Source organism: Notolepis coatsorum (assembly GCF_963971535.1).
Source record: "Notolepis coatsorum genome assembly, chromosome: 4".
Classification (NCBI taxonomy): Eukaryota; Metazoa; Chordata; class Actinopteri; order Aulopiformes; family Paralepididae; genus Notolepis; species Notolepis coatsorum.
Window position 1 is genome coordinate 126,189,432 of NC_140168.1, and position 27,385 is coordinate 126,216,816.

The window sequence follows — 27,385 nt, forward strand, 5'->3', positions numbered from 1 at the left end:
TGATTCTTTGTGTGCTTTGTTCTAGAATACACAAATTGAGCACAACTAATGAGACAAGTTACTGAGGTTTCTTAACCTTTTAATTAGAAAATGACAAGGATTCGAAGGCCACGCACACACAACAAACTGAAATCTCTTATCATTTCTTAACCCTTTTCCACTAATGGTGTGTGGTCCAAAAGAGGTTTACAGATTGCACCGACATCCATTGACATCTAATATCTGAAGAGGTCAATTATCGTGGGTTAGTGTTGATGACCCTGATGTTTTACCAAGTCATGACATTATGGTAATATACTGCCTCTCTGAGGTTCTGTCCAGCAATATGTCTCCATATTGTCACGACACAAAGGTACAGTAGTGTTTTCAGTTCCTATTGTGCATCTAAAATAATGGTTGGGTAGTCTGTACAGAAGTCATGCCTTTTGAACCAATAAGTTGAAATGGTGTGGTAAACATGGAGATACTGGTCGGAAACAACATTTCTACAGGTGCACATCATCCACAGGTAACGCATGTTCACCTAAAAAACAAAATCAAGTCCGTATTGTACAGGTGAATACCTCAGAAGGGACAGTCAGTATTGTACAGGTGAATACCTCAGAAGGGACAGTCAGTATTGTACAGGTGAATACCTCAGAGAGAAGGGACAGTCAGTATTGTACAGGTGAATACCTCAGAAGGGACAGTCAGTATTGTACAGGTGAATACCTCAGTAGAGAAGGGACAGTCAGTATTGTACAGGTGAATACCTCAGAGAGAAGGGACAGTCAGTATTGTACAGGTGAATACCTCAGAGAGAAGGGACAGTCAGTATTGTACAGGTGAATACCTCAGAGAGAAGGGACAGTCAGTATTGTACAGGTGAATACCTCAGAAGGGACAGTTGGTATTGTACAGGTGAATACCTCAGAAGGGACAGTCAGTATTGTACAGGTGAATACCTCAGAGAAGGGACAGTCAGTATTGTACAGGTGAATACCTCAGAGAGAAGGGACAGTCAGTATTGTACAGGTGAATACCTCGGGTAGAGAAGGGACAGTCAGTATTGTACAGGTGAATACCTCAGAAGGGACAGTCAGTATTGTACAGGTGAATACCTCAGAGAGAAGGGACAGTCAGTATTGTACAGGTGAATACCTCAGAAGGGACAGTCAGTATTGTACAGGTGAATACCTCAGTAGAGAAGGGACAGTCAGTATTGTACAGGTGAATACCTCAGAGAGAAGGGACAGTCAGTATTGTACAGGTGAATACCTCAGAGAGAAGGGACAGTCAGTATTGTACAGGTGAATACCTCAGAGAGAAGGGACAGTCAGTATTGTACAGGTGAATACCTCAGAGAAGGGACAGTCAGTATTGTACAGGTGAATACCTCAGAAGGGACAGTTGGTATTGTACAGGTGAATACCTCAGAAGGGACAGTCAGTATTGTACAGGTGAATACCTCAGAGAAGGGACAGTCAGTATTGTACAGGTGAATACCTCAGAGAGAAGGGACAGTCAGTATTGTACAGGTGAATACCTCGGGTAGAGAAGGGACAGTCAGTATTGTACAGGTGAATACCTCAGGTAGAGAAGGGACAGTCAGTATTGTACAGGTGAATACCTCAGGTAGAGAAGGGACAGTCCATATTGTACAGGTGAATACCTCAGAGAGAAGGGACAGTCAGTATTGTACAGGTGAATACCTCAGAAGGGACAGTCAGTATTGTACAGGTGAATACCTCAGAAGGGACAGTCAGTATTGTACAGGTGAATACCTCGGGTAGAGAAGGGACAGTCAGTATTGTACAGGTGAATACCTCAGGTAGAGAAGGGACAGTCAGTATTGTACAGGTGAATACCTCAGGTAGAGAAGGGACAGTCCGTATTGTACAGGTGAATACCTCAGAGAGAAGGGACAGTCAGTATTGTACAGGTGAATACCTCAGAAGGGACAGTCAGTATTGTACAGGTGAATACCTCAGGAACAAGAACACAGTAGGGATGCACAAATACCAATTTAACTGCCCAATACCGACTGAGCACTAAGTCTTCACTACTTCTTCCAAACCAGACCTTTTAAAAGGTGTCCCTGTTATTTGTAGTCATGCTTAACACAATCTCACAGATGGCTTTAGTATTGAGAAACCTAGCCCTCCACTGCGGTTTAAACCATAGTACTATATAAAACTGGCCAGTGGTTTAGGCGTTACAAAATTATAAATCTGCTATTCGAAAGCAGGAAACCGATTGCTAGCTTTAGCAACGGCAGGTTACTTCCTGTGTACAAAAATGTCTCCCGGGGGAAAAATTTCCTGTTTCTTGCTTGGATGTAAGTGCAGATGTAAGTGCAAATTTGCAGCCATTTTTCAGTAGAATATATAAAGGTGATACTGCTACTTTGAGTTTCCGGTCTTCAAAAACTAGATTTATCATGGTTTTTGAAAACTAGATTTATCATGGTGTTTGAAAACTGATTTATCATGGTTTTTGAAAACTAGATTTATCATGGTTTTTGAAAACTAGATTTATCATGGTTTTTGAAGGCCTCAACGATTGACCCATTGGACTGCGCTTTAAGCCCACAGAGAAGCTGCCGTGGAGGGTTTCTAGATACTAAATCCATCAGTGAAGCATGACTACAAATGATGGTCTTGGTTGAAAAGAAAAAGTATACTTATCCTTTAAAAAGCATCATCAGATACAGAGTTTCACTCAATATAGTCTTGGATTAGTTTGGGGTCATAGGATAAAAATTATTCAGATATAATCCACTTTTTTGCATTAAGAGATTTAACACACTTCTATTTTATAGTGTTTTGTTGCTTTGATTTCTTACACGTTACGGCTCTCTTGGTAATAAACAGAGTCCATGTTACAGCCGGATCCATGCTTCCCTACATGTTATGTAATAAATAGGGATGCACCGATCCGATATTGATATCGGCCCCCATATGACTAAAATAGCTGGATCGGGTATCGAAGAAAGAAATGCTAAGAAAGTAATGTTTTAAGTGAAGCCTGATCCCAGTCTCTTCCACACAGTGAGGCATACAGTTTATTAATTGAACAATGGGTATCGGATCGGTAGCCTACTCGGTATCGGCCGATACCCAAAAGCCCAGGTATCGGGACTGAAAAAGTCAGATTGGTGCATCCCTAGTAATAAACACTCCCTGTTATTATTGGTCAAGTAGAATTAGCACTAACAGCTGGTTGGTCAAGTATAACTAGCGATAACAGCCGGTTGGTCAAAGGAAAAGCTACTCACTAGATGGAGCCTTGACTGGGTAATGTTGATATGGACAATCAAGATTGCACAATTCCCAGAAGAAGAAGAAAAAAACAGACCTAAAAGCCTGCACTATCCAAAGTAATGCCATCAATCCCATTCATGGTTGAACGTTAAGAAGGAGGTGGGAGGGGGGCACTATTGCCAGTTGTCCATAAGGATAGAGAGAGAAGGGTGTACTGTACTATATACTGTATACTGGTGACAATGGCTTAAGAGTCAATTCTATCAGTACCTCAGTCTCAAGAGTTCCTACACGAAGCCTTGGAACTGACGAGAGCGTGGGGTCGTAGTGGAGCAGGACAGGAGGAGAGGAGAGAGCCCCCAGGGAGGGGAGGACAGGAGGAGAGAGAGAGAGCCCCCAGGGAGGGCAGGGTGAGAGGGTAGCAGGACAGGAGGAGAGAGAGAGAGAGATCCCCCAGGGAGGGCAGGACAGGAGGAGAGAGAGAGAGAGAGAGAGAGAGCCCCCAGGGAGGGCAGGACAGGAGGAGAGAGAGAGAGAGAGAGCCCCCAGGGAGGGCAGGACAGGAGGAGAGAGAGAGAGCCCCCAGGGAGGGCAGGGTGAGAGGGTAGCAGGACAGGAGGAGAGGAGAGAGCCCCCAGGGAGGGGAGGACAGGAGGAGAGAGAGAGCCCCCAGGGAGGGCAGGGTGAGAGGGTAGCAGGACAGGAGGAGAGAGAGAGAGAGATCCCCCAGGGAGGGCAGGACAGGAGGAGAGAGAGAGAGAGAGAGAGAGCCCCCAGGGAGGGCAGGACAGGAGGAGAGAGAGAGAGAGAGAGCCCCCAGGGAGGGCAGGACAGGAGGAGAGAGAGAGAGCCCCCAGGGAGGGCAGGGTGAGAGGGTAGCAGGACAGGAGGAGAGAGAGAGAGAGCCCCCAGGGAGGGCAGGACAGGAGGAGAGAGAGAGCCCCCAGGGAGGGCAGGACAGGAGGAGAGAGAGAGAGCCCCCAGGGAGGGCAGGGTGAGAGGGTAGCAGGACAGGAGGAGAGAGAGAGAGAGATCCCCCAGGGAGGGCAGGACAGGAGGAGAGAGAGAGAGAGAGAGCCCCCAGGGAGGGCAGGACAGGAGGAGAGAGAGAGAGAGCCCCCAGGGAGGGCAGGGTGAGAGGGTAGCAGGACAGGAGGAGAGAGAGAGAGAGCCCCCAGGGAGGGCAGGACAGGAGGAGAGAGAGAGCCCCCAGGGAGGGCAGGACAGGAGGAGAGAGAGAGAGCCCCCAGGGAGGGCAGGGTGAGAGGGTAGCAGGACAGGAGGAGAGAGAGAGAGCCCCCAGGGAGGGCAGGACAGGAGGAGAGAGAGAGCCCCCAGGGAGGGCAGGACAGGAGGAGAGAGAGAGAGAGAGAGAGAGAGCCCCCAGGGAGGGCAGGACAGGAGGAGAGAGAGAGAGCCCCCAGGGAGGGCAGGGTGAGAGGGTAGCAGGACAGGAGGAGAGAGAGAGCCCCCAGGGAGGGCAGGACAGGAGGAGAGAGAGAGCCCCCAGGGAGGGCAGGGTGAGAGGGTAGCAGGACAGGAGGAGAGAGAGAGAGAGATCCCCCAGGGAGGGCAGGACAGGAGGAGAGAGAGAGCCCCCAGGGAGGGCAGGGTGAGAGGGTAGCAGGACAGGAGGAGAGAGAGAGAGAGATCCCCCAGGGAGGGCAGGACAGGAGGAGAGAGAGAGAGCCCCCAGGGAGGGCAGGGTGAGAGGGTAGCAGGACAGGAGGAGAGAGAGAGAGAGATCCCCCAGGGAGGGCAGGACAGGAGGAGAGAGAGAGCCCCCAGGGAGGGCAGGGTGAGAGGGTAGCAGGACAGGAGGAGAGAGAGAGAGAGCCCCCAGGGAGGGCAGGACAGGAGGAGAGAGAGAGAGAGAGCCCCCAGGGAGGGCAGGGTGAGAGGGTAGCAGGACAGGAGGAGAGAGAGAGAGAGCCCCCAGGGAGGGCAGGACAGGAGGAGAGAGAGAGCCCCCAGGGAGGGCAGGACAGGAGGAGAGAGAGAGCCCCCAGGGAGGGCAGGACAGGAGGAGAGAGAGAGCCCCCAGGGAGGGCAGGGTGAGAGGGTAGCAGGACAGGAGGAGAGAGAGAGAGAGAGCCCCCAGGGAGGGCAGGACAGGAGGAGAGAGAGAGAGCCCCCAGGGAGGGCAGGGTGAGAGGGTAGCAGGACAGGAGGAGAGAGAGAGCCCCCAGGGAGGCCGGACCGCCTGCTGATTTCATCCAGACTTTGACTTGTCTTGTCGGGTTGCCGGGGGTCAGTGCCAGGTCGTCAGGAGTCTTGTTGGGTTGCCGGGGGTCAGTGCCAGGCGGGGTCGGGGGTCAGTGCCAGGCGGGGGTGGCGCTGGGGAAGGTGTCGATCTGGACGGTGTCCTGAAAGGCCGCTCCCTGGGTGGTGTAGGACACACGCACCCTCATCTTGAGGCTCACCTGGACAGAGGAAGAAGGGTTTATGGAGTGAGTGTTACACATATTAAGTATTAGGCCTTAGAGACACATATTAAGACTATATATGGACACAATGGCCTTAGAGACACATATTAAAGCTATATATGGACACAATGGTCTTAGAGACACATATTAAAGCTATATGGACACAATGGCCTTAGAGACACATATTTTTTTAATCCACTTTTTCTCCTTATTTTCTATTTTTCTCCCATCCCAATTTCGTATTTCCAATTCTCCCCTCCCCTGTCTTGAACGTTGCTCAACTATGCCCCCCACTGGTCGATTGTAGGGAGGATAGAAGCCTTGCATCACGTGTCCCCTCCGGTACACGAGGAAGCAGCCTGTCGCATCTTTTCACCTGCCAGCGTGGACTCTCATTGGCGAGGTGTAACGCATGGGAGGCTCACACTACCCCCGCTACTTTCTGTCTCTGCTGTGCAGGCGTCCCCCAACCAACCTGTAGGAGTCGCTGTCCACAACGTCCAAATCCCCACCCATCGACTTCCACCCTCTAACTCTGCCAATTGAGTTAGTATGACAGCTGGCCCAAGCCGGAGGCAATGCTGACACCCGGATTCGAGACCGGAGTCTCTTGCATTGGCGACGAGCACAATCTCTGCTGCGCCACCCAGCCGCCTCTTAGAGACACATATTAAAGCTATATATGGACACAATGGCCTTAGAGACGCATATTAAAGCTATATATGGACACAATGGCCTTAGAGACACATATTAAAGCTATATATGGACACAATGGCCTTAGAGACACATATTAAAGCTATATATGGACACAATGGCCTTAGAGACACATATTAAAGCTATATATGGACACAATGGCCCTAGATTAGAGACACATATTAAAGCTATATATGGACACAATTAGAGTTGTTCCGATACCGATACCAGTATCGGAAATGCCTCCGATACTGTCTAAAATGCTGGTATCGGCGAGTATGCCGAAAGTGTAGCCTCCGATCCCATGACGTCATTTATCTCCTGCGGAGAGTGAGGATTATAAAATGAACGTGTTTTAAAGTGTGATGCTGTTTGTCATTTTAACAGTAGATACACATTCTTAAATTCCATTGTCCCCGACAGAGCGGTGTGACGGGGAGCTCGGACGGGATGTGTTTTGCTTGCTGGTGTTATTATAGCATTAGCTGAAAAGCTAGCTAGTTGGAACAACATCCGCTTTAACGTTACATCAAATCAGATGATCGCCTGTCCTTTCTCCAGGACCTGACACTGTCCGTCTATCAACAATAATGCACCCACGATGAATCGTATTTAAGTCAAGTATCTACTGACTAGCGTTAGCTGACTAACGTTATCAAATGTCAATGCGGGGAAGACGAGCTAGGTCAGCTAGCTTAGCTTGATAACGGTACCTTGGCTAAAGTTGGTGCTATTCATAATTCAGCAATAATGGCTGCAGACCTGCAAGCAAAGTACAGCAAGTTCCAAGTGCCAAAGGATAAGAGTCTGAGGCGGAGTCTCAAAAGAGAATGTTGAATATTTATTTTGCATCGAAAATCACAACATAAACGTTAATACTAGCCAGAGCATCTGCTACTAGCTAACAGACTGGGTAGCAAGTGCAACAACGTCTAACGTCCGTGCGGATCATTGGAGTAGGGTATATCTGCAGTGCCGCAGCCCCATACTCATTGATTAATGATACTAATACTAATCTATACAATCACCTGTTGTTGAATAAATACCATTACTTTCTAGTTATTACTAAAAAACAGTATATATAAAACAGTATCTGTAAAAAAAATTATAATTTATATAATATTGTGGTGTCACATTGAGGGAGTCTCTCACTCCAGAGTTGAAGGGTCACAGGGGAGGAGATATAGGAGAGTGGTAGGTGTGTGTACAGCGGTGATTTTGTGAATGAATAAAGTAGGAAGTAACTGAAGGACATGTCACGCTCGTTATTGCATCGCCTCTTCCTTCGACTTCCCACATTGGTGACCCTGATCGTTGGATTATTATTCCAAATGAGTAATAACGACGAAAACGCTGTTCGCCCCGCTGCGGTGGCAGCTGCGGTGTCTGTCAAGCTGCCGGAGTTTTGGCAGCACGACCCGGACCCATGGTTCCAACATGTCGAGGCTCAATTCCATCTGCGCGGTGTCACAGTGGACGACACAAAATACTATCATGTCGTCGCTGCATTGGATGCACAAACCACCCGTCGCGTCATGGGATTGTTACGAGACCCACCAGCCATGGGGAAATACGCCACTCTCAAACAACAGCTGTTACGGCTGTTTCAGCTCTCAGATACGGAGCGGGCGGAGCGCCTGTTGTCACTGAGCGGTTTAGGTGACAGTAAACCGACCAAGCTAATGGAGAACATGTTAGCGTTGCTCGGCTCGGGTGACGCATAATTTTTATTTGTGCACCCTCGCCAACATCCTCGCCACAGGGGACGTGTACCAGCAACTTCTCGCTGTTTTCCCCGTTCTGACTGTGCCCACGTTTTCTGCTATGGTCGCAAAACATGGGGTGGAGCATTATATTCCCACGGCCGGTCCGCCAGTTTTTCGCGCGTGCATGGCGCCTTAACGCCGCTAAACTGGCCATCGCTAAAGGGGAGTTCGACACAATGGAGCAGCTTGGCATTGTGCCGCGCTCCGACAGCCCGTGGGCCTCTCCTTTGCATATGGTTCCAAAAGCTGATGGGAAGTGGCGCCCGTGTGGAGATTTCCGGCGCCTCAATAGTGCCACGGCTCATGACCGCTACCCTGTCCCGCACATCCAGGACTTTTCTGTTCACCTGGCCGGGACCACCATTTTCTCCAAAGTGGATTTGGTGCGGGGCTACCATCAGGTGTCAGTCCATCCCAGAGACGTGCCCAAGACCGCCGTTATTACCCCATTTGGACTTTTAGAGTTTTTAAGGATGCCTTTCGGACTCAAGGGGGCAGCGCAGACCTTCCAGCGGTTAATGGACTCTGTGCTGCGAGGTTTGTCATTTTTATTTGTGTATTTAGACGACATCCTGGTGGCCAGCACATCTGCTGAAGAGCATTGTTTGCACCTCCGACAGCTGTTTCAGTGGCTGAATGAACATGGGCTGATTGTGAACCGGGCCAAGTGTCAGTTCGGCCGGCCAGACAGACTTCCTGGGCCATCACATCTCTTCACAGGGAGCTGTGCCTCTGCCCACCAAGGTGGAGGCGATCACTGCCTTCCCACATCCTCGCACCATCAAGCCCCTACAGGAGTTGCTCGGTATGGTAAATTCTTATAACAGATTCATACCAGGAGCGGCTCTCTTGATGTACCCCCTGTACGAGGCACTAAGGGGCAAGAAGGACAATCAGGAGGTGGACTGGTCCCCTGAGAGGGTCCAGGCATTTGATAGTGCTAAGGCTGCTCTTGCTAACGCTACTATGCTGGCACACCCATACCCGGCCACTCCAATAGCCCTCATGACCGATGCCTCGGACTATGCTGTGGGGGCGGTGTGTGAACAGTGGGTGGCCGGCGCCTGGCAGCCTCTGGCCTTTTTCAGCAGGACACTTCGGGACAACGAGAGGAAATACAGCATGTTTGACAGGGAGCTGCTGGCCCTTTTCCTCGCCACGCGTCATTTTAGGTTCCTGTTGGAGGGCCGGGAGTTCACCGCTTTCGTGGACCACAAGCCTCTGACCTTTGCCATGGCCAAGACCACGGAACCATGGTCGGCACAGCAGCAGCGCCAACTGTCCGCCATTTCGGAATTCACCACGGACCTGCAGCATGTGGCGGGCAAGGACAACCTGGTGGCTGACTGCCTCTCCAGAGTGCGGGTCAACACTGTGCACCTGGGTGTGGACTATGCAGCCATGGCAGTTGACCAGTGCACGGACATGGACATCCAGGCATTCAGGACGGCCACGATAGGACTGAGACTGGAGGATGTGGTGTTCTAGGACAGTAAGGCCGACCTCGCCCAATGGTCCCCGCTGGCTGGCGCCGCCGCATTTACGATGCTATACATGCCTTGTCGCACCCGGAGGTGAAGGCATCGGTTAAGCTGGTGGGGGCTAGGTTCGTCTGGCCGGGCCTCAGGAAGGACGTCAAGGGGTGGGCAGCCTCTTGTGTAGCGTGCCAGCGCGCCAAGGTGCATCGGCACACTAAGGCCCCGCTGGGGCCATTTCTCATCCCGGAGAGACGTTTTGATCACGTCAACGTGGACCTGGTGGGTCCGCTTCCCCCCTCCCAGGGGTTCACTCACCTACTAACCATGGTGGACAGGACCACCAGGTGGCCGGAGGCTGTGCCCCTGTCATCCACTACATCGGCGGACGTGGCTCGGGCGTTCATCTCCACCTGGGTGGCCTGTTTCGGTACCCCCGCGGATCTAACTTCGGACAGAGGGCCCCAGTTCACGTCAGAGCTGTGGAGCGCCATGGCGGAGAGTTTGGGGGTGAAACTCCACCGCACCGTGGCATACAACCCGCAGGCAAATGGTCTCTGTGAGCGTTTCCACCGCACTATGAAGGCTGCTCTCCGGGCGGCTCTTACGGACAGTAATTGGGTTGACCGTTTGCCGTGGGTCATGCTAGGCCTGCGCTTGGCCCCAAAGGAGGATCTGCAGTCATCTTCGGCTGAGTGTTGGGTCAGCCGCTAAGAGTTCCTGGGGAGTTCCTCCCAGGTGCATCAGCCCCCTGGTCAGCTGCGACTCATCGCTTGGCCATCCGAGACGCCGCCAGCACTTTCGCTCCCGTGCCCGCCCATCACTGTCTTCCCCTGTCCTACATCCCCAAGGACTTGATGTCAGCCCCGTACGTGTTCATCCGCCGCGATGCCCACCGTTCTCCACTCCAGGCTCCGTACGATGGGCCCTTCCGGGTCCTGGAAGCGGGATCCAAGAGCTTTATGGTGGACAGAGGGGGGATTCAGGAGCCGATATCGGTGGACCGTTTGAAGCCTACACACGTGGCCCCGGACGGGCCGGTGGAGCTAGCTCAGCCCCGACGGCGCGGCCGTCCACCCAACCCCACTCCTGCCGCAAGCTTGCGGCCCGTGTCTACCTCTACCCCGGCAGCCCCGGACTCTCCCCCAGTCCAGCCTCGCCGCCGGCTCGTGCCCTTCCCCCTTCCCCCCTGACTGTTAAGCGCAGTCGTTATGGTCGGGTAGTCAGGCCTCCTACGAGGGGCTGAGTACTTTGGGGGGTTTTGTATGGGTTGGGATTGCAGGGTATGTCTACTCTGGGTGTTCGGGGGGGGCCTGTGTGGTGTCACATTGAGGGAGTCTCTCACTCCAGAGTTGAAGGGTCACAGGGGAGGAGATATAGGAGAGTGGTAGGTGTGTGTACAGCGGTGATTTTGTGAATGAATAAAGTAGGAAGTAACTGAAGGACCTGTCACGCTCGTTATTGCATCGCCTCTTCCTTCAACTTCCCACAATATACTTTTTATTTTTATTTTATGTATGCACTGGTATCGGATCGGTATCGGCCGATACCCAAAGCTTAGGTATCGAAATCGGATCGGGAAGGAAAAAATGGTATCGGAACATCTCTAGACACAATGGCCTTAGAGACGCATATTAAAGCTATATATGGACACAATGGCCTTAGAGACACATATTAAAGCTATATATGGACACAATTGCCATAGAGACGCATATTAAAGCTATTGTGGTAAATTATCAAATCAAAACTACTGATTCCAAGGTACAGGTAGATGAGACGATACTGTGGTAAGAGGTAAGGAATGTGGGCCTAAAGATAGGTTGCATTATCCTGTCTTCACATAGCTTCTAGAGGAAACTACCAGATATCTTCCCCCACACAAATGTACATAGTGACTGAGAAAGACCCACCGTAAATAACTTTAGACCAATAAACTAGCGCCTGAGGCTAGAGGAGAATGAGCAGGTCAATAAGTTCCTGTTTACGTTGGCTAGGAGGTCAACAACTCACTCACCAAAGCACTATGAGGGGTGAGATAATCAGCTATTTCAATCTTTATGCTATGCAGCTGGCCAGAGAGCATGTGGTCGACTCAGGTCTACAGAAAACCACTTGGTAATTAAGGGCTTAGATCTAGACCAAATACACTGAAATATAAAGTATTAAGTATTAGAAGTAAGCTAGATGGAATTAGTTTATGGTATAAATAAGTTGGAAACTAATAAAGAAACAGATTGATCTATTAAAAGTTAAATTAGGCTACAAACATGATATAGTAACATTAGAAAATTGGTTACAATGCGTGAGTATGTGAAAAGGTTATAAATTAAGCTAAAGATACCACTTTAACTTATATAGGATAAATAAGCTTGAGCAGATCAATAAAATAGGTTTAACAGAGATGTAGGAGGCTCTAGACTTCTGGAGAAACTATGGAACTAATATAGTCTAATAATCAGGAAGTAATCTATAAGTGTAAATCCTTATAAAACAATGCAATCAATAGGAAAAGTGATTTGAAGTAAACCGCTGATGGATGAAATGGTAAATATAGTGACTGCCTCCCGTTACAGCAAATCTTAGTCTAACAACTCAAATACCACCTTAAAAGGAGATATTCTCAAATTCAGGATGACGTATTCAACAAAATGGATACCATCTAAAGTAATTCAGCCAATCAGAGAAGCCATGTTCCTGGGCCTACGTCACTTGACGGGGCAGGACCAGGGAGGTGGCTTCAGTTCTTAAAGCAGGGGAGCTGAATGGAGGGGAGACAGATGCTCAGAAGACTGGATCCCGGGAGAAGCTTTACCAGACGGTTCGAGAACAGAGACTAATAGAACGAGACGCGAACCAACAGCCCACCCGAAGACGATGATTTTAGATATAGAAGTAACTTCTTCTGCTGTGAAACCTTAATGATTAAGCTGTGTTTACCATTAAAACACATATTGCGTTCCGTTTAAACTTGAAGAAGCGACCGTCTCGTCTCTGACTTATTTCAAAGGAGCCAATCAAATGAATGAGAACGTGTTTTTCAACGCAGAGCAAAGGAAACTCCACTATACAAGATAAAAGAACGATCGATTAGCGATCGGATACATAGGATCGGATACACGTTACATTATATGGACACAATGGCCTTAGAGACACATATTAAAGCTACATATGGACACAATGGCCTTAGAGACACATATTAAAGCTATATATGGACACAATGGCCTTAGAGACACATATTAAAGCTATATATGGACACAATGGCCTTAGAGACACATATTAAAGCTATATATGGACACAATGGCCTTAGAGACACATATTAAAGCTATATATGGACACAATGGCCTTAGATTAGAGACACATATTAAAGCTATATATGGACACAATGGCCTTAGATTAGAGACACATATTAAAGCTATATATGGACACAATGACCTTAGAGATGCATATTAAGGCTATATATGGACACAATGGCGTGCACACGTGTGTGTGTGTGCCACAGTCACCTTGTTTGGGTTGTTGAGGAGCACGGTCTGGGTCAGCTGAGCGGTTCCCCGAGCCGGGAGGAAGTCCCCACTGGGAGCCTTCATCTGTAACTGAACACTCTGGAGAGAAGAAGAAGAAGAAGAGGAGGTCTGTAACTGAACACTCTGGAGGAGAGAAGAAGAAGAAGAGGTGGTCTGTAACTGAACACTCTGGAGGAGAGAAGAAGAAGAAGAGGAGGTCTGTAACTCTCGCTCCTCTCCCCCTCTCCTACCTGCTATCTGTGCTTCATGCCGTTTGTCGGACTCTACTCAAATCAACTCGATATGGATCTAATTAGCTGGTCACTTTCAGTAGTGGATCGCATATTTTCGTCAAGAAAGCAGAATGAGGCTGACCCTCTCTGCCCACTTGGGACATTTCAATCGGGCTACCAAATTGACAGAAAACGTGGAAGACATTTGGATTATCACATTCATGCTAGTCGGCCTCAATGAACTGACTAAGACACTTGCTGTGTTCCACGCAGAGGACCAATGACTGCATTCAGTCATTTTGGATGGAGTTGTTAAAATTCACTCTACTCAAAATCAAATTTAAATCGACGTGGCATTTTTCCTAGAAGAAAGGCCTACTCAGAAGGCATTCTTCTCTTCTGAGAATGCCTGCCAGCCAAAACAAATTCCGGAGAGACGACCCACCAAGGACATAACCCACAGAGCTGATAAGACTTTTCCAGCTGTCAAAAAAGCAGAATGAGGTCCCCCCCCCCGCCGCTGCTACTATAAAATAAAGCTAATATGGGTCCAGTGACAGATCTCATATCTTGATGACAGAGTCTCAACGCTCCTGTGTCGAGCTTTAGCAGAGTTACTTGTGTTCACACATATGAATTGGACGGTCGAAGGCCATGACAACATCAAACAGAATGATGTATCAGACTGACCTTGGGGACGGCAGCTTGCAGGGTGACAGACTGACCTTGGGGATGGCAGCTTGCAGGGTGACAGACTGACCTTGGGGACGGCAGCTTGCAGGGTGAATGATGTATCAGACTGACCTTGGGGACGGCAGCTTGCAGGGTGACAGACTGACCTTGGGGACGGCAGCTTGCAGGGTGACAGACTGACCTTGGGGACGGCAGCTTGCAGGGTGAATGATGTATCACTGACCTTGGGGACGGCAGCTTGCAGGGTGACAGACTGACCTTGGGGACGGCAGCTTGCAGGGTGACAGACTGACCTTGGGGACGGCAGCTTGCAGGGTGACAGACTGACCTTGGGGACGGCAGCTTGCAGGGTGAATGATGTATCACTGACCTTGGGGACGGCAGCTTGCAGGGTGACAGACTGACCTTGGGGACGGCAGCTTGCAGGGTGACAGACTGACCTTGGGGACGGCAGCTTGCAGGGTGACAGACTGACCTTGGGGACGGCAGCTTGCAGGGTGACAGACTGACCTTGGGGACGGCAGCTTGCAGGGTGACAGACTGACCTTGGGGACGGCAGCTTGCAGGGTGACAGACTGACCTTGGGGACGGCAGCTTGCAGGGTGACAGACTGACCTTGGGGACGGCAGCTTGCAGGGTGACAGACTGACCTTGGGGACGGCAGCTTGCAGGGTGACAGACTGACCTTGGGGATGGCAGCTTGCAGGGTGACAGACTGACCTTGGGGACGGCAGCTTGCAGGGTGACAGACTGACCTTGGGGACGGCAGCTTGCAGGGTGACAGACTGACCTTGGGGACGGCAGCTTGCAGGGTGACAGACTGACCTTGGGGACGGCAGCTTGCAGGGTGACAGACTGACCTTGGGGACGGCAGCTTGCAGGGTGACAGACTGACCTTGGGGACGGCAGCTTGCAGGGTGAAGGAGCTGATGTCCGAGTCGGTGGCGTTGGAAGCGGTGAGTGTGACGGTCAGGCTGGTGTCCGTCTGTCCGTCAAGGAGGAGCTTCAGAGTCACACCGCTCTGATCGTACACCGTCACAGGGGTCGCTATGGGAACAAGACACAGGGTGCTATGGGAACCAGACACAGGGTGCTATGGGAACCAGACACAGGGTGCTATGGAAACCAGACACAGGGTGCTATGGAAACCAGACACAGGGTGCTATGGGAACAAGACAGGGTGCTATGGGAACAAGACAGGGTGCTATGGGAACCAGACAGGGTGCTATGGGAACAAGACAGGGTGCTATGGGAACAAGACACAGGGTGCTATGGAAACCAGACACAGGGTGCTATGGGAACAAGACAGGGTGCTATGGGAACCAGACACAGGGTGCTATGGGAACAAGACAGGGTGCTATGGGAACCAGACACAGGGTGCTATGGGAACAAGACAGGGTGCTATGGGAACCAGACACAGGGTGCTATGGGAACAAGACAGGGTGCTATGGGAACCAGACACAGGGTGCTATGGGAACAAGACAGGGTGCTATGGGAACCAGACACAGGGTGCTATGGGAACAAGACAGGGTGCTATGGGAACAAGACACAGGGTGCTATGGAAACCAGACACAGGGTGCTATGGGAACCAGACACAGGGTGCTATGGGAACAAGACAGGGTGCTATGGGAACCAGACACAGGGTGCTATGGGAACAAGACAGGGTGCTATGGGAACAAGACACATGGTGCTATGGAAACCAGACACAGGGTGCTATGGAAACCAGACACAGGGTGCTATGGAAACCAGACACAGGGTGCTATGGAAACCAGACACAGGGTGCTATGGGAACAAGACACAGGGTGCTATGGACACCAGACACAGGGTGCTATGGGAACAAGACACAGGGTGCTACGTTGCATCGATCCTATTTGATTATTGATAATAGATCGATATATCGATCTGGATCGATGTATCGTCCCACCCTAGTGTGTATGTGTATATGCATGTGTGTGTATGTGTGTATGTATGTGTGTGTATGTGTGTATGTGTGTGTGTATGTATGTGTGTGTGTGTATGTGTGTATGTATGTGTGTGTATGTGTGTATGTGTGTATGTATGTGTGTGTATGTGTGTATGTGTGTGTGTATGTATGTGTGTGTATGTATGTGTGTGTCTGACCAGGTGCAGGGGGTGTGGGCTCCAGTCCCCCCAGTAGGTCCAGTAGGTCCCCCCCCGCGGTGCTGGCTGCGGTGCTGACCGGGGCCGGGCCGGGCTGGGGGGGGTCAGAACTACCCAGCAGGTCCAACAGATCACACACCTTCAGGAGGAAACAGAGTTCCATCATATTCATTTATTCAAACATGTGTTTCTATATTTTAATGCATTTTCAATCTATGAATGAGGACTGAACCCCCCGAGTGGACAGAAGCTGACCCCCTGAGACAGAAGCTGACCCCCTGAGACAGAAGCTGACCCCCTGAGACAGAACCTGACCCCCTGAGACAGAACCTGACCCCCTGAGACAGAAGCTGACCCCCTGAGACAGAACCTGACCCCCTGAGACAGAAGCTGACCCCCTGAGACAGAAGCTGACCCCCTGAGACAGAACCTGAGACAGAAGCTGAGACAGAAGCTGACCCCCTGAGACAGAAGCTGACCCCCTGAGACAGAACCTGACCCCCTGAGACAGAACCTGACCCCCTGACACAGAACCTGAACCCCTGAGACAGAACCTGACCCCCTGAGACAGAAGCTGAGACAGAACCTGAGACAGAACCTGAGACAGAACCTGACCCCCTGAGACAGAACCTGACCCCCTGAGACAGAACCTGAGACAGAACCTGACCCCTGAGACAGAACCTGAGGACAGAACCTGACCCCTGAGACAGAACCTGAGACAGAACCTGACCCCCTGAGACAGAACCTGACCCCCTGAGACAGAACCTGAGGACAGAACCTGACCCCTGAGACAGAACCTGAGACAGAACCTGACCCCCTGAGACAGAACCTGACCCCTGAGACAGAACCTGAGGACAGAACCTGACCCCTGAGACAGAACCTGAGACAGAACCTGACCCCCTGAGACAGAACCTGACCCCCTGAGACAGAACCTGAGCCCCTGAGACAGAAGCTGACCACCTGAGACAGAACCTGACCCCCTGAGACAGAAGCTGACCCCCTGAGACAGAACCTGAGACAGAAGCTGACCCCCTGAGACAGAAGCTGACCCCCTGAGACATAACCTGACCCCCTGAGACAGAACCTGACCCCCTGACACAGAACCTGAACCCCTGAGACAGAACCTGACCCCCTGAGACAGAAGCTGAGCCCCTGAGACAGAACCTGAGACAGAACCTGACCCCCTGAGACAGAACCTGACCCCCTGAGACAGAACCTGACCCCTGAGACAGAACCTGACCCCTGAGACAGAACCTGAGCCCCTGAGACAGAACCTGAGGACAGAACCTGACCCCTGAGACAGAACCTGAGACAGAACCTGACCCCCTGAGACAGAACCTGACCCCTGAGACAGAACCTGAGCCCCTGAGACAGAACCTGACCCCGAGACAGAACCTGACCCCCTGAGACAGAACCTGAGACAGAACCTGACCCCCTGAGACAGAACCTGAACCCCTGAGACAGAACCTGACCCCCAAGAGAGAACCTGACCCCCTGAGACAGAACCTGACCCCCTGAGACAGAACCTGAGACAGAACCTGACCCCCTGAGACAGAACCTGACCCCCGAGACAGAACCTGAGACAGAACCTGACCCCTTGAGACAGAAGCTGAGACAGAACCTGACCCCTGAGACAGAACCTGAGACAGAACCTGACCCCTGAGACAGAACCTGAGACAGAACCTGAGCCCGAGACAGAAGCTGAGACAGAACCTGACCCCCTGAGACAGAAGCTGACCCCCTGAGACAGAACCTGATCCCCTGAGACAGAACCTGAGACAGAACCTGAGCCCCTGAGACAGAACCTGAGACAGAACCTGACCCCCTGAGACAGAACCTGAGCCCCTGAGACAGAACCTGACCCCCTGAGACAGAACCTGAGACAGAACCTGAGCCCCTGAGACAGAACCTGAGACAGAACCTGACCCGAGACAGAACCTGAGACAGAACCTGACCCCGAGACACAACCTGAGACAGAACCTGACCCCCTGAGACAGAACCTGAGACAGAACCTGACCCCTGAGACAGAAGCTGAGCCCCTGAAACAGAACCTGAGACAGAACCTGAGACAGAACCTGAGACAGAACCTGAGACAGAACCTGAGACAGAACCTGACCCCCGAGACAGAACCTGAGCCCCTGAGACAGAACCTGAGACAGAACCTGACCCCCTGAGACAGAACCTGAGCCCCTGAGACAGAACCTGACCCCCTGAGACAGAACCTGAGACAGAACCTGAGCCCCTGAGACAGAACCTGAGACAGAACCTGACCCGAGACAGAACCTGAGACAGAACCTGACCCCGAGACACAACCTGAGACAGAACCTGACCCCCTGAGACAGAACCTGAGACAGAACCTGACCCCTGAGACAGAAGCTGAGCCCCTGAAACAGAACCTGAGACAGAACCTGAGACAGAACCTGAGACAGAACCTGAGACAGAACCTGAGACAGAACCTGACCCCCGAGACAGAACCTGACCCCCTGAGACAGAACCTGAGACAGAACCTGAGACAGAACCTGACCCCCGAGACAGAACCTGACCCCCTGAGACAGAACCTGACCCCCTTAGACAGAACCTGAGACAGAACCTGACCCCCCGAGACAGAACCTGAGACAGAACCTTTATTGTCAATTGACAATAAACTGGATGACATCCGAGCAAGGATTCAATATCAAAGAGACGTTAGGGACTGCAACGTCCTCTGCTTCACCGAGACGTGGTTGACGCCGGACGTCCCAGACCACGCAATTCAACCGGCTGATCACTTCTTTATCCATCGCAAGGATCGGACATCAGCAGAGTCCGGTAAACAACGTGGAGGAGGTATTGCCTTCATGTTTAACAAAAATTGGAGCGATCCAACTAACGTGAAGGAATTATCCAACCACTGCTCCCCAGAACTGGAATATATAACCATCAAGTGTCGTCCTTTCTTCCTCCCGAGGGAGTTAACGGCGATCGTCCTGGTCGGAGTGTATATTCCACCGCAAGCCAGCAACAAGGTTGCGCTCTCCAGACTACACGACGAGGTAAATAGAATCCAAGTGGCGAATGTTAACGCCGCCATTTTAGTTCTGGGAGATTTCAATAGCGCCAATCTGAGAAAGGTATTGCCTGACTTCTATCAGCATGTGACTTGCAACACCAGAGGCGGTAACATCCTAGATCACTGTTACACGCAATTTAAAGGTGGCTACAAGGCTCATTCTGATAGTGGCTTTGGTAAGTCAGATCACGCGTCCATCTTTCTTTCACCAAAGTACAGACAGAGAATTAAAAGTACTCTCGTAGTCTCGCGAGAGGTGCAGAAATGGGATGTGACGTCAGAGGAGACGATCCGGTCAGTGTTTCACCACACAGACTGGAATGTGTTCCGCGACACAGATAACATTAATGTCTACACGGAGACAGTGCTGGACTATGTTTGTACTAGGGTGAAAGAAACAATCCCCACTACCAAAATGAAAGTTTACCCAAATCAAAAACCCTGGGTAGACAAATCCGTCCGTGAAGCTCTGAGAGAGCGCACCAAAGCATACAACGACGGCCTAGAGGCAGGCAACATGAATGACCACAAGGTGGCACGATACAACGTAAGGAGGACAGTGTCAGAGGCCAAACGACGCTACAGGGATAAAATTGAACTCCAGTTTGAACAAGCTGACTCTAGAGCTATGTGGCAGGGGCTCAAAACGATGACAGACTACAAAGGCGCCTCCCTCAAACTGAACAGTGACATCTCCTTAGCAAATGACCTCAATACCTTCTATGCGAGGTTTGATGCTGGTAATAACAACACCAGCTCACAAGCCTCGGCAATGGGGGGGGGGGGGGTCGGCTGCTGATGGAGGCGCAGTGTTCAGGGTAACAGAGCATGAGGTGAGGCGGACCTTTAAAAAAGTGAATATCAGGAAGGCAGCAGGTCCAGACGGCATCCCCGGCCGCGTCCTAAAAGTCTGTGCCGACCAACTGGCCCCAGTATTCACTGACATATTTAACCTGTCCTTAGAACAGGCTGTCATCCCCACCTGCCTGAAGAAGTCCACTATTATCCCTGTACCCAAAAAATCCAAGCCTGCTTGCCTCAACGACTACCGCCCTGTAGCTCTCACCTCCATAGCCATGAAGTGCTTTGAGAAGCTAGTAAAGGGCTACATCTGCTCCTCCCTCCCCATCAACATGGACCCCCTGCAATTTGCATACCGCCCCAACAGGTCCACGGAGGACGCCATATCCCATGTGCTGCACACAGCAGCATCACACCTGGACAAGAGGCAGGGGAACTATGTGAGAATGCTATTCATCGACTACAGCTCGGCATTCAATACCATAGTCCCCTCCATACTCATAGCCAAGCTCAGGGACCTGGGCTTGGGCTATGACCTCTGCCAGTGGGTCTTGGACTTCCTGACTGGCAGACCCCAGGTGGTGAGAGCAGGCAACTGCACCTCCTCATCCATCACCCTCAACATAGGGGCCCCCCAGGGCTGTGTTCTGAGTCCCCTCCTCTACTCCCTGTACACACACGACTGTGTGGCTCAGCGGAGTAGCAATACAATCGTCAAATTTGCTGACGACACAGTGGTGGTGGGCCTGATCTCTGCCAACGACGAGAGGGCCTACCTGGAAGAGGTCAAGGTCCTGGCGGGATGGTGCCAGGAAAACAGCCTCTCCCTGAACGTCAGCAAAACAAAGGAGATGATTGTGGACTTCAGGAGGTCGGGGGTCAAGGACTACAGCCCCCTCAGCATCGACGGGGCACCGGTTGAGAGAGTCAACAGCTTTAAGTACCTCGGAGCCTACATATCCGAGGACTTGACATGGACCACACACATTAACAGTGTTGTGAAGAAGGCACGACAACGCCTCTACTTCCTCAGGCGCCTAAGGAAGTTCCAAGTCAGCCAGAAGATCCTTAAGAACTTCTACTCATGTACAATAGAGAGCATCTTGACCGGCAACATCACCTCCTGGTTTGGGAATAGCACTGCACAAGACCAAAGCAGACTACAAAGAGTGACACGTTCAGCCGAACGCACAATTGGAGGGGGGCTCCCCACCCTCCAGAACATTTACTACAAGCGTTGCAAGGGCAAGGCTAAGAGAATCATTAAAGACTCCAGTCACCCGAACAACTGCCTCTTTGAACTGCTGCGGTCAGGCAAGCGATACAGGAGTCTCAAGGCGAGCACAGAAAGACTCAGAAGAAGCTTCTATCCCCAGGCCATCAGGCTGCTAAACGAACAATGAATGAACACTACACAACAACAACCACCAAACGCACATAGCACACACATCCACACGCACACACTCACTTTAAACAAACACACTGTAGCACCCACTCCACACACTTATAGCACACACCCACTTTAAACAAACACACTGTAGCACCCACTCCCCACACTTTATATTTATGGATGAAGGATTGCACTACAACTCGTACACCTTACTGTAAATTGTACCTAAAATTGTACCTCATCCCATTTCTGCTTTGCACTAGATAGTACTGTACATTAGTACACTGCATAGTATTGTGTATTGTATATTATATGGTAACTCAGAACATTGTACATATGTCTATACCGAACACTGTGACCTCATTTTCTTCTTCTAAATTCATGCTATATTATGTTATTATGTTATTTGATACTATCTTGTCTAGCACAGTCTCTGGAGCGTAACAGTAAGAAGCATTTTGTATGAAAGTATTCTGTACTTCTGTATGACAACTATTAAAGAACTAAACTAACTAAAGAACTAAAGAACCTGACCCCCTGAGACAGAAGCTGACCCCTGAGACAGAACCTGAGACAGAACCTAAGACAGAACCTGAGACAGAACCTGACCCCCTGAGACAGAACCTGAGCCCTGAGACAGAACCTGACACAGAACCTGAGACAGAACCTGAGACAGAACCTGAGACAGAACCTGAGACAGAACCTGACCCCCTGAGACATAACCTGAGACAGAACCTGAGCCCCTGAGACAGAACCGGACCCCCTGAGACAGAACCTGACCCCCTGAGACAGAACCTGACCCCCTGAGACAGAACCTGAGACAGAACCTGACCCCCTGAGACAGAACCTGAGACGGAACCTGACCCCCTGAGACAGAACCTGGCCCCCTGGGACAGAACCTGACCCCCTGAGACAGAACCTGACCCCCTGAGACAGAACCTGACCCCTGAGACAGAACCTGACCCCTGAGACAGAACCTGAGCCCCTGACACAGAACCTGAGACAGAACCTGAGACAGAACCTGACCCCTGAGACAGAACCTGACCCCCTGAGACAGAACCTGAGCCACTGAGACAGAACCTGAGCCCCTGACACAGAACCTGAGACAGAACCTGAGACAGAACCTGACCCCTGAGACAGAACCTGACCCCCTGAGACAGAACATGAGACAGAACCTGAGCCACTGAGACAGAACCTGAGACAGAACCTGAGCCCCTGAGACAGAACCTGAGCCCCTGAGACAGAACCTGACCCCCTGAGACAGAACCTGAGCCCCTGAGACAGAACCTGACCCCCTGAGACAGAACCTGAGCCCCTGAGACAGAACCTGACCCCCTGAGACAGAACCTGAGACAGAACCTGAGCCCTGAGACAGAACCTGAGACAGAACCTGACCCCTGAGACAGAACCTGACCCCTGAGACAGAACCTGAGACAGAACCTGAGACAGAGGCTGACCCCTGAGACAGAACCTGAGACAGAACCTGACCCCTGAGACAGAACCTGAGACAGAACCTGAGCCCCTGAGCCAGAACCTGAGACAGAACCTGAGCCCCTGATACAGAACCTGACCCCCTGAGACAGAACCTGAGCCCCTGAGCCAGAACCTGAGACAGAACCTGACCCCTGAGACAGAACCTGACCCCTGAGACAGAACCTGAGACAGAACCTGAGACAGAGGCTGACCCCTGAGACAGAACCTGAGACAGAACCTGAGCCCTGAGACAGAACCTGACCCCTGAGACAGAACCTGAGACAGAACCTGACCCCCTGAGACAGAAGCTGACCCCCTGAGACTGAACCTGAGACAGAACCTGAGACAGAACCTGAGACAGAACCTGACCCCTGAGACAGAACATGAGACAGAACCTGAGACAGAACCTGACCCCTGAGACAGAAACCTGAGCCCCTGAGACAGAACCTGAGACAGAACCTGACCCCCTGAGACAGAACCTGACCCCTGATACTGAACCTGAGACAGAACCTGAGACAGAACCTGACCCCCTGAGATAGAAGCTGAGACAGAACCTGACCCCTGAGACAGAACCTGACCCCTGAGACAGAACCTGAGACAGAACCTGAGCCCCTGAGACAGAACCTGAGACAGAACCTGAGACAGAACCTGACCCCCTGACAGAACCTGAACCCCTGAGACAGAACCTGACCCCCTGAGACAGAACCTGACCCCCTGAGACAGAACCTGACCCCCTGAGACAGAAACCTGAGCCCCTGAGACAGAACCTGAGACAGAACCTGAGCCCCTGAGACAGAACCTGAGACAGAACCTGACCCCCTGAGACAGAACCTGACCCCCTGAGACAGAACCTGAGACAGAACCTGAGCCCCTGAAACAGAACCTGAGACAGAACCTGAGCCCCTGAGACAGAACCTGAGACAGAACCTGACCCCCTGAGACAGAACCTGACCCCCTGAGACAGAACCTGAGACAGAACCTGACCCCCAAGACAGAACCTGACCCCCTGAGACAGAACCTGAGACAGAACCTGAGACAGAACCTGACCCCTGAGACAGAAGCTGACCCCTGAGACAGAACCTGACCCCCAAGACAGAACCTGACCCCCTGACACAGAACCTGACCCCCTGAGACAGAACCTGAGCCCCTGAGACAGAACCTGACCCCCAAGACAGAACCTGACCCCCTGACACAGAACCTGACCCCCTGAGACAGAACCTGAGACAGAACCTGAGACAGAACCTGACCCGAGACAGAACCTGACCCCCTGAGACAGAACCTGACCCCCGAGACAGAACCTGAGACAGAACCTGAGACAGAACCTGACCCCCTGAGACAGAAGCTGACTCCTGAGACAGAACCTGAGACAGAACCTGAGACAGAACCTGACCCCTGAGACAGAACCTGACCCCCTGAGACAGAACCTGAGACAGAACCTGACCCCTGAGACAGAACCTGAGACAGAACCTGACCCCTGAGACAGAACCTGAGACAGAACCTGACCCCTGAGACAGAACCTGACCCCCTGAGACAGAACCTGACCCCCGAGACAGAACCTGAGACAGAACCTGAGACAGAACCTGACCCCCTGAGACAGAAGCTGACTCCTGAGACAGAACCTGAGACAGAACCTGACCCCTGAGACAGAACCTGACCCCCTGAGACAGAACCTGAGACAGAACCTGACCCCTGAGACAGAACCTGAGACAGAACCTGACCCCCTGAGACAGAAGCTGACCGAACTAGGGGTGGACGGTATGGTCTAAAATTTATATCACGGTATAATTTGAAGCATAGACGGTAACGGTATATATCACGGTATCAATGTTTCCGTTAGAATACTTTTTTTTGCCTGATAGGCAGGCTATATAAAGAATGACATCCTCAAGGCATGTAGATTTATAATATTTTAACTTAAAACTAGGCTACTTTTGCGTATAAAGTCATTATATTCCAAATAAAATAAGTCCCGAGTCGAGACTCCGTGCTGCTCCCATTGCAAACAGCGAGGCTGGATGCTGGATTTTGCTAGAAGCATATGTAGCTGCAGAGCCGCAGAACCATGGGCGCTTTCAGGAGCCATTGGCAATTCAGCCGTTGGGTGGGGGGCCGCTGTTGAGCGGGCCTGTGACCAGACCTAAAAGCGCCCATGGTTCTGCGGCTCTGCAGCTACATGCTATTCGCAACTCCACTGCTGCAGCCGTCCTCCCGCTGCAGCCGTCGTTATCATAACACTACACACATATCATAATTGTTGTGAAGGATCAGATTAAACCGAATATGTATATTTATTTATATATATATATTTAATTGTATTTGTATATCGTTTGATATCCCCTGTATATTCCTTGTACAATATGCATTGAATATCCCCGTTTCTACTAAACAGCCCATAATAGTTTCATTCTACCATTGGACGAGAACCTGGCGCCAGGTTGCCATACCCCTAGGTTCAAGTTCAATCGTGCCGCCTAACATGTCGAGGCAACCCCCGGTTCCGCGCAGTAATATGCCGGGCGAAATACGTGTGGTACTATTTGTTCATAGCGCATATATATATGGCGCTCGTAAAGTAGAACTTTCTTTTAGTCCAGTTCTTTACCCTCCAACAGAGTGACAGACGCAAAAGCCTCCCCACGAAGCACGTGCGGTGTAGTAAGGCCTACTTGGCCCAGAATAGGCATTGAGATATCGTGTAGATTAATAGTTGAATGGTCATAGTTTGGCACCATACCGTCGAGTTGGACGTATTCTATTAAGCTAATAATAGTCTATTTATGTATGGTGCATCGTTCGGTTCGAGTTCTACAGTTATCAGTACCCCCATCGTTCCTGACGTTATCTGGACGCTTATCCAGGCTGGTCAGACCCCTAGTGGTGATTGCATCCGAGGAGCTCCGGGTCAAGAGCGACTGGACCTGTATATTGGATTACTCTACCCGACGACGGCGAGCCTTCCACGGCTCTTGGATTATGCTTTATGTGCTTTGATTATTCCATGGATAAAGGCCAACACTGTCGAGTGTTGGAATTACCCCCCGGAGAGGACTACAGGTGAGGCGGCGCTCTACACGTGAGGTCGCACCACGTCTCTCCGTTGTGGACCGGCAGATACCGTTCCACAGAGGGTCCAGCTGCATTCGTCTGCGGCCCGAGGTTCTGTGGGCACTGGGTCTAAGACTTTGGATTCTCCCAAGACACCGTCGGCCAGATGGGATACCGCCAGCGACTTCTCTAACCCCCCCCTCCTACTGTCTTACAACCAGCGGGACCCCCCCCCCCCCCTTAGTGTATCCAGCTATAATCATTTAAGTACTATCGCTATCGTTTCCTAAATATTCCAGGTTGTATACTTACTCCCTGCGCAACCAGAGATTGGACATTCAATGTTGATTTACCTACGAATACTCATTTGCCATAAAAGTGCATACTCAACCTTTCAAAACATAAATGTAATTAAGTGAATGTTGTATACACCCTTTGCTGTATTAAATATTCGATTTGGTCCATTTGTGTTGGTTCGTTTCATCAGGTGGGAAAGTGTTCATCATACTTATATCTTGTACTGGGTGGCCAGAAGTTAAAGTACATGAGGTAGTGGTATTAAATATCATATCTAACAATACAGTCAGGGAATTGTACCCCTCAGCTACAATTGGTCCTTCGAACCGGATGGTAACTAGTGTAATATTAATATAGTGTTATTAATATCGAAATGGCCTATGATGAACACTCCACGAAACGATCCTCCTAACCTAGAACGCCCGCGGCGCAGACGACAGACACCTCAGTACTTAGAGGCTTACACTGTCAGTCAACTACCTAGCCTTCGACAAACGGTAAACGTGGTAAAAGTAGAAAGTAAAATTATGTCTGACCTTAACGACCAGGTTTCCCCGACCACAGAGGCCCTAGTAGGTCCTAATGTAACTGACCAAGCCCACGGTGGGGACCAGGAGGGAATTGACATGCCTTTACCCCCCGCCACTACTAAAGAAGTAGTCCCCGACACGCCCAGGGAGGAAGATAGCCCTACAGAGAGGGAACTCTGCACGGAAGAAGAAGAGGAGAGCGCCGAGGAACTAGAGCTCCAGGACTCCCCAACGAGTACCCCCAGGAGCGGTTCACGCAGGAGCGGCTCACCTCCACTACCGCCTTCCCCCAGCGAAGCGGAGAGGATACTACAACAGGCGTTCCTCGTCAGCCTGACAGCCTCTACCGAACGCGATCGGCTCCAAGCACAGACGCTTAGCGAGCGCGAACGTCTCCAAGCCCAGGCGACCAGCGAGCGCGAACACCTCCAAGCACAGCAACGGAGCGAAGAACAGCGCACAAGTCTGGAGATGAGACGCTTCCAGATGGAAGAGAATATGGCAAGAGACCGGGCCGACGCCCAGCGCGCCGCTGCCGGTGCCCAAAGAGACGCAGAGCGCGACAGACTACAAGCGCAACTAATCGAGCAGCTGATCAAAAGGACAACTCCCTCTCCCTCCGCCAGGGGCTCAAGGAACTCGTCGAGA

The 27,385-nt window shown here is 51.1% G+C and overlaps 1 protein-coding gene across 2 annotated transcripts in view; it reads right to left on the minus strand.

Moving 5' to 3' along the window:
* Positions 1-5,327: 5,327 nt before the first annotated feature.
* Positions 5,328-27,385, minus strand: part of ap1g2 (adaptor related protein complex 1 subunit gamma 2) — a 154,603-nt gene continuing 132,545 nt past the window's right edge. For both annotated transcript variants that reach the window (XM_084312334.1, XM_084312333.1), the window contains exons 19-22: positions 16,153-16,291; positions 14,927-15,078; positions 13,106-13,204; positions 5,328-5,665 (exon numbers count right to left, since the gene is read on the minus strand). In XM_084312334.1, coding sequence (XP_084168460.1) covers positions 5,558-5,665; positions 13,106-13,204; positions 14,927-15,078; positions 16,153-16,291 — 498 coding nt within the window. In that variant the 3' untranslated portion in view covers positions 5,328-5,557. The remainder of the gene's footprint in view (positions 5,666-13,105; positions 13,205-14,926; positions 15,079-16,152; positions 16,292-27,385) is intronic.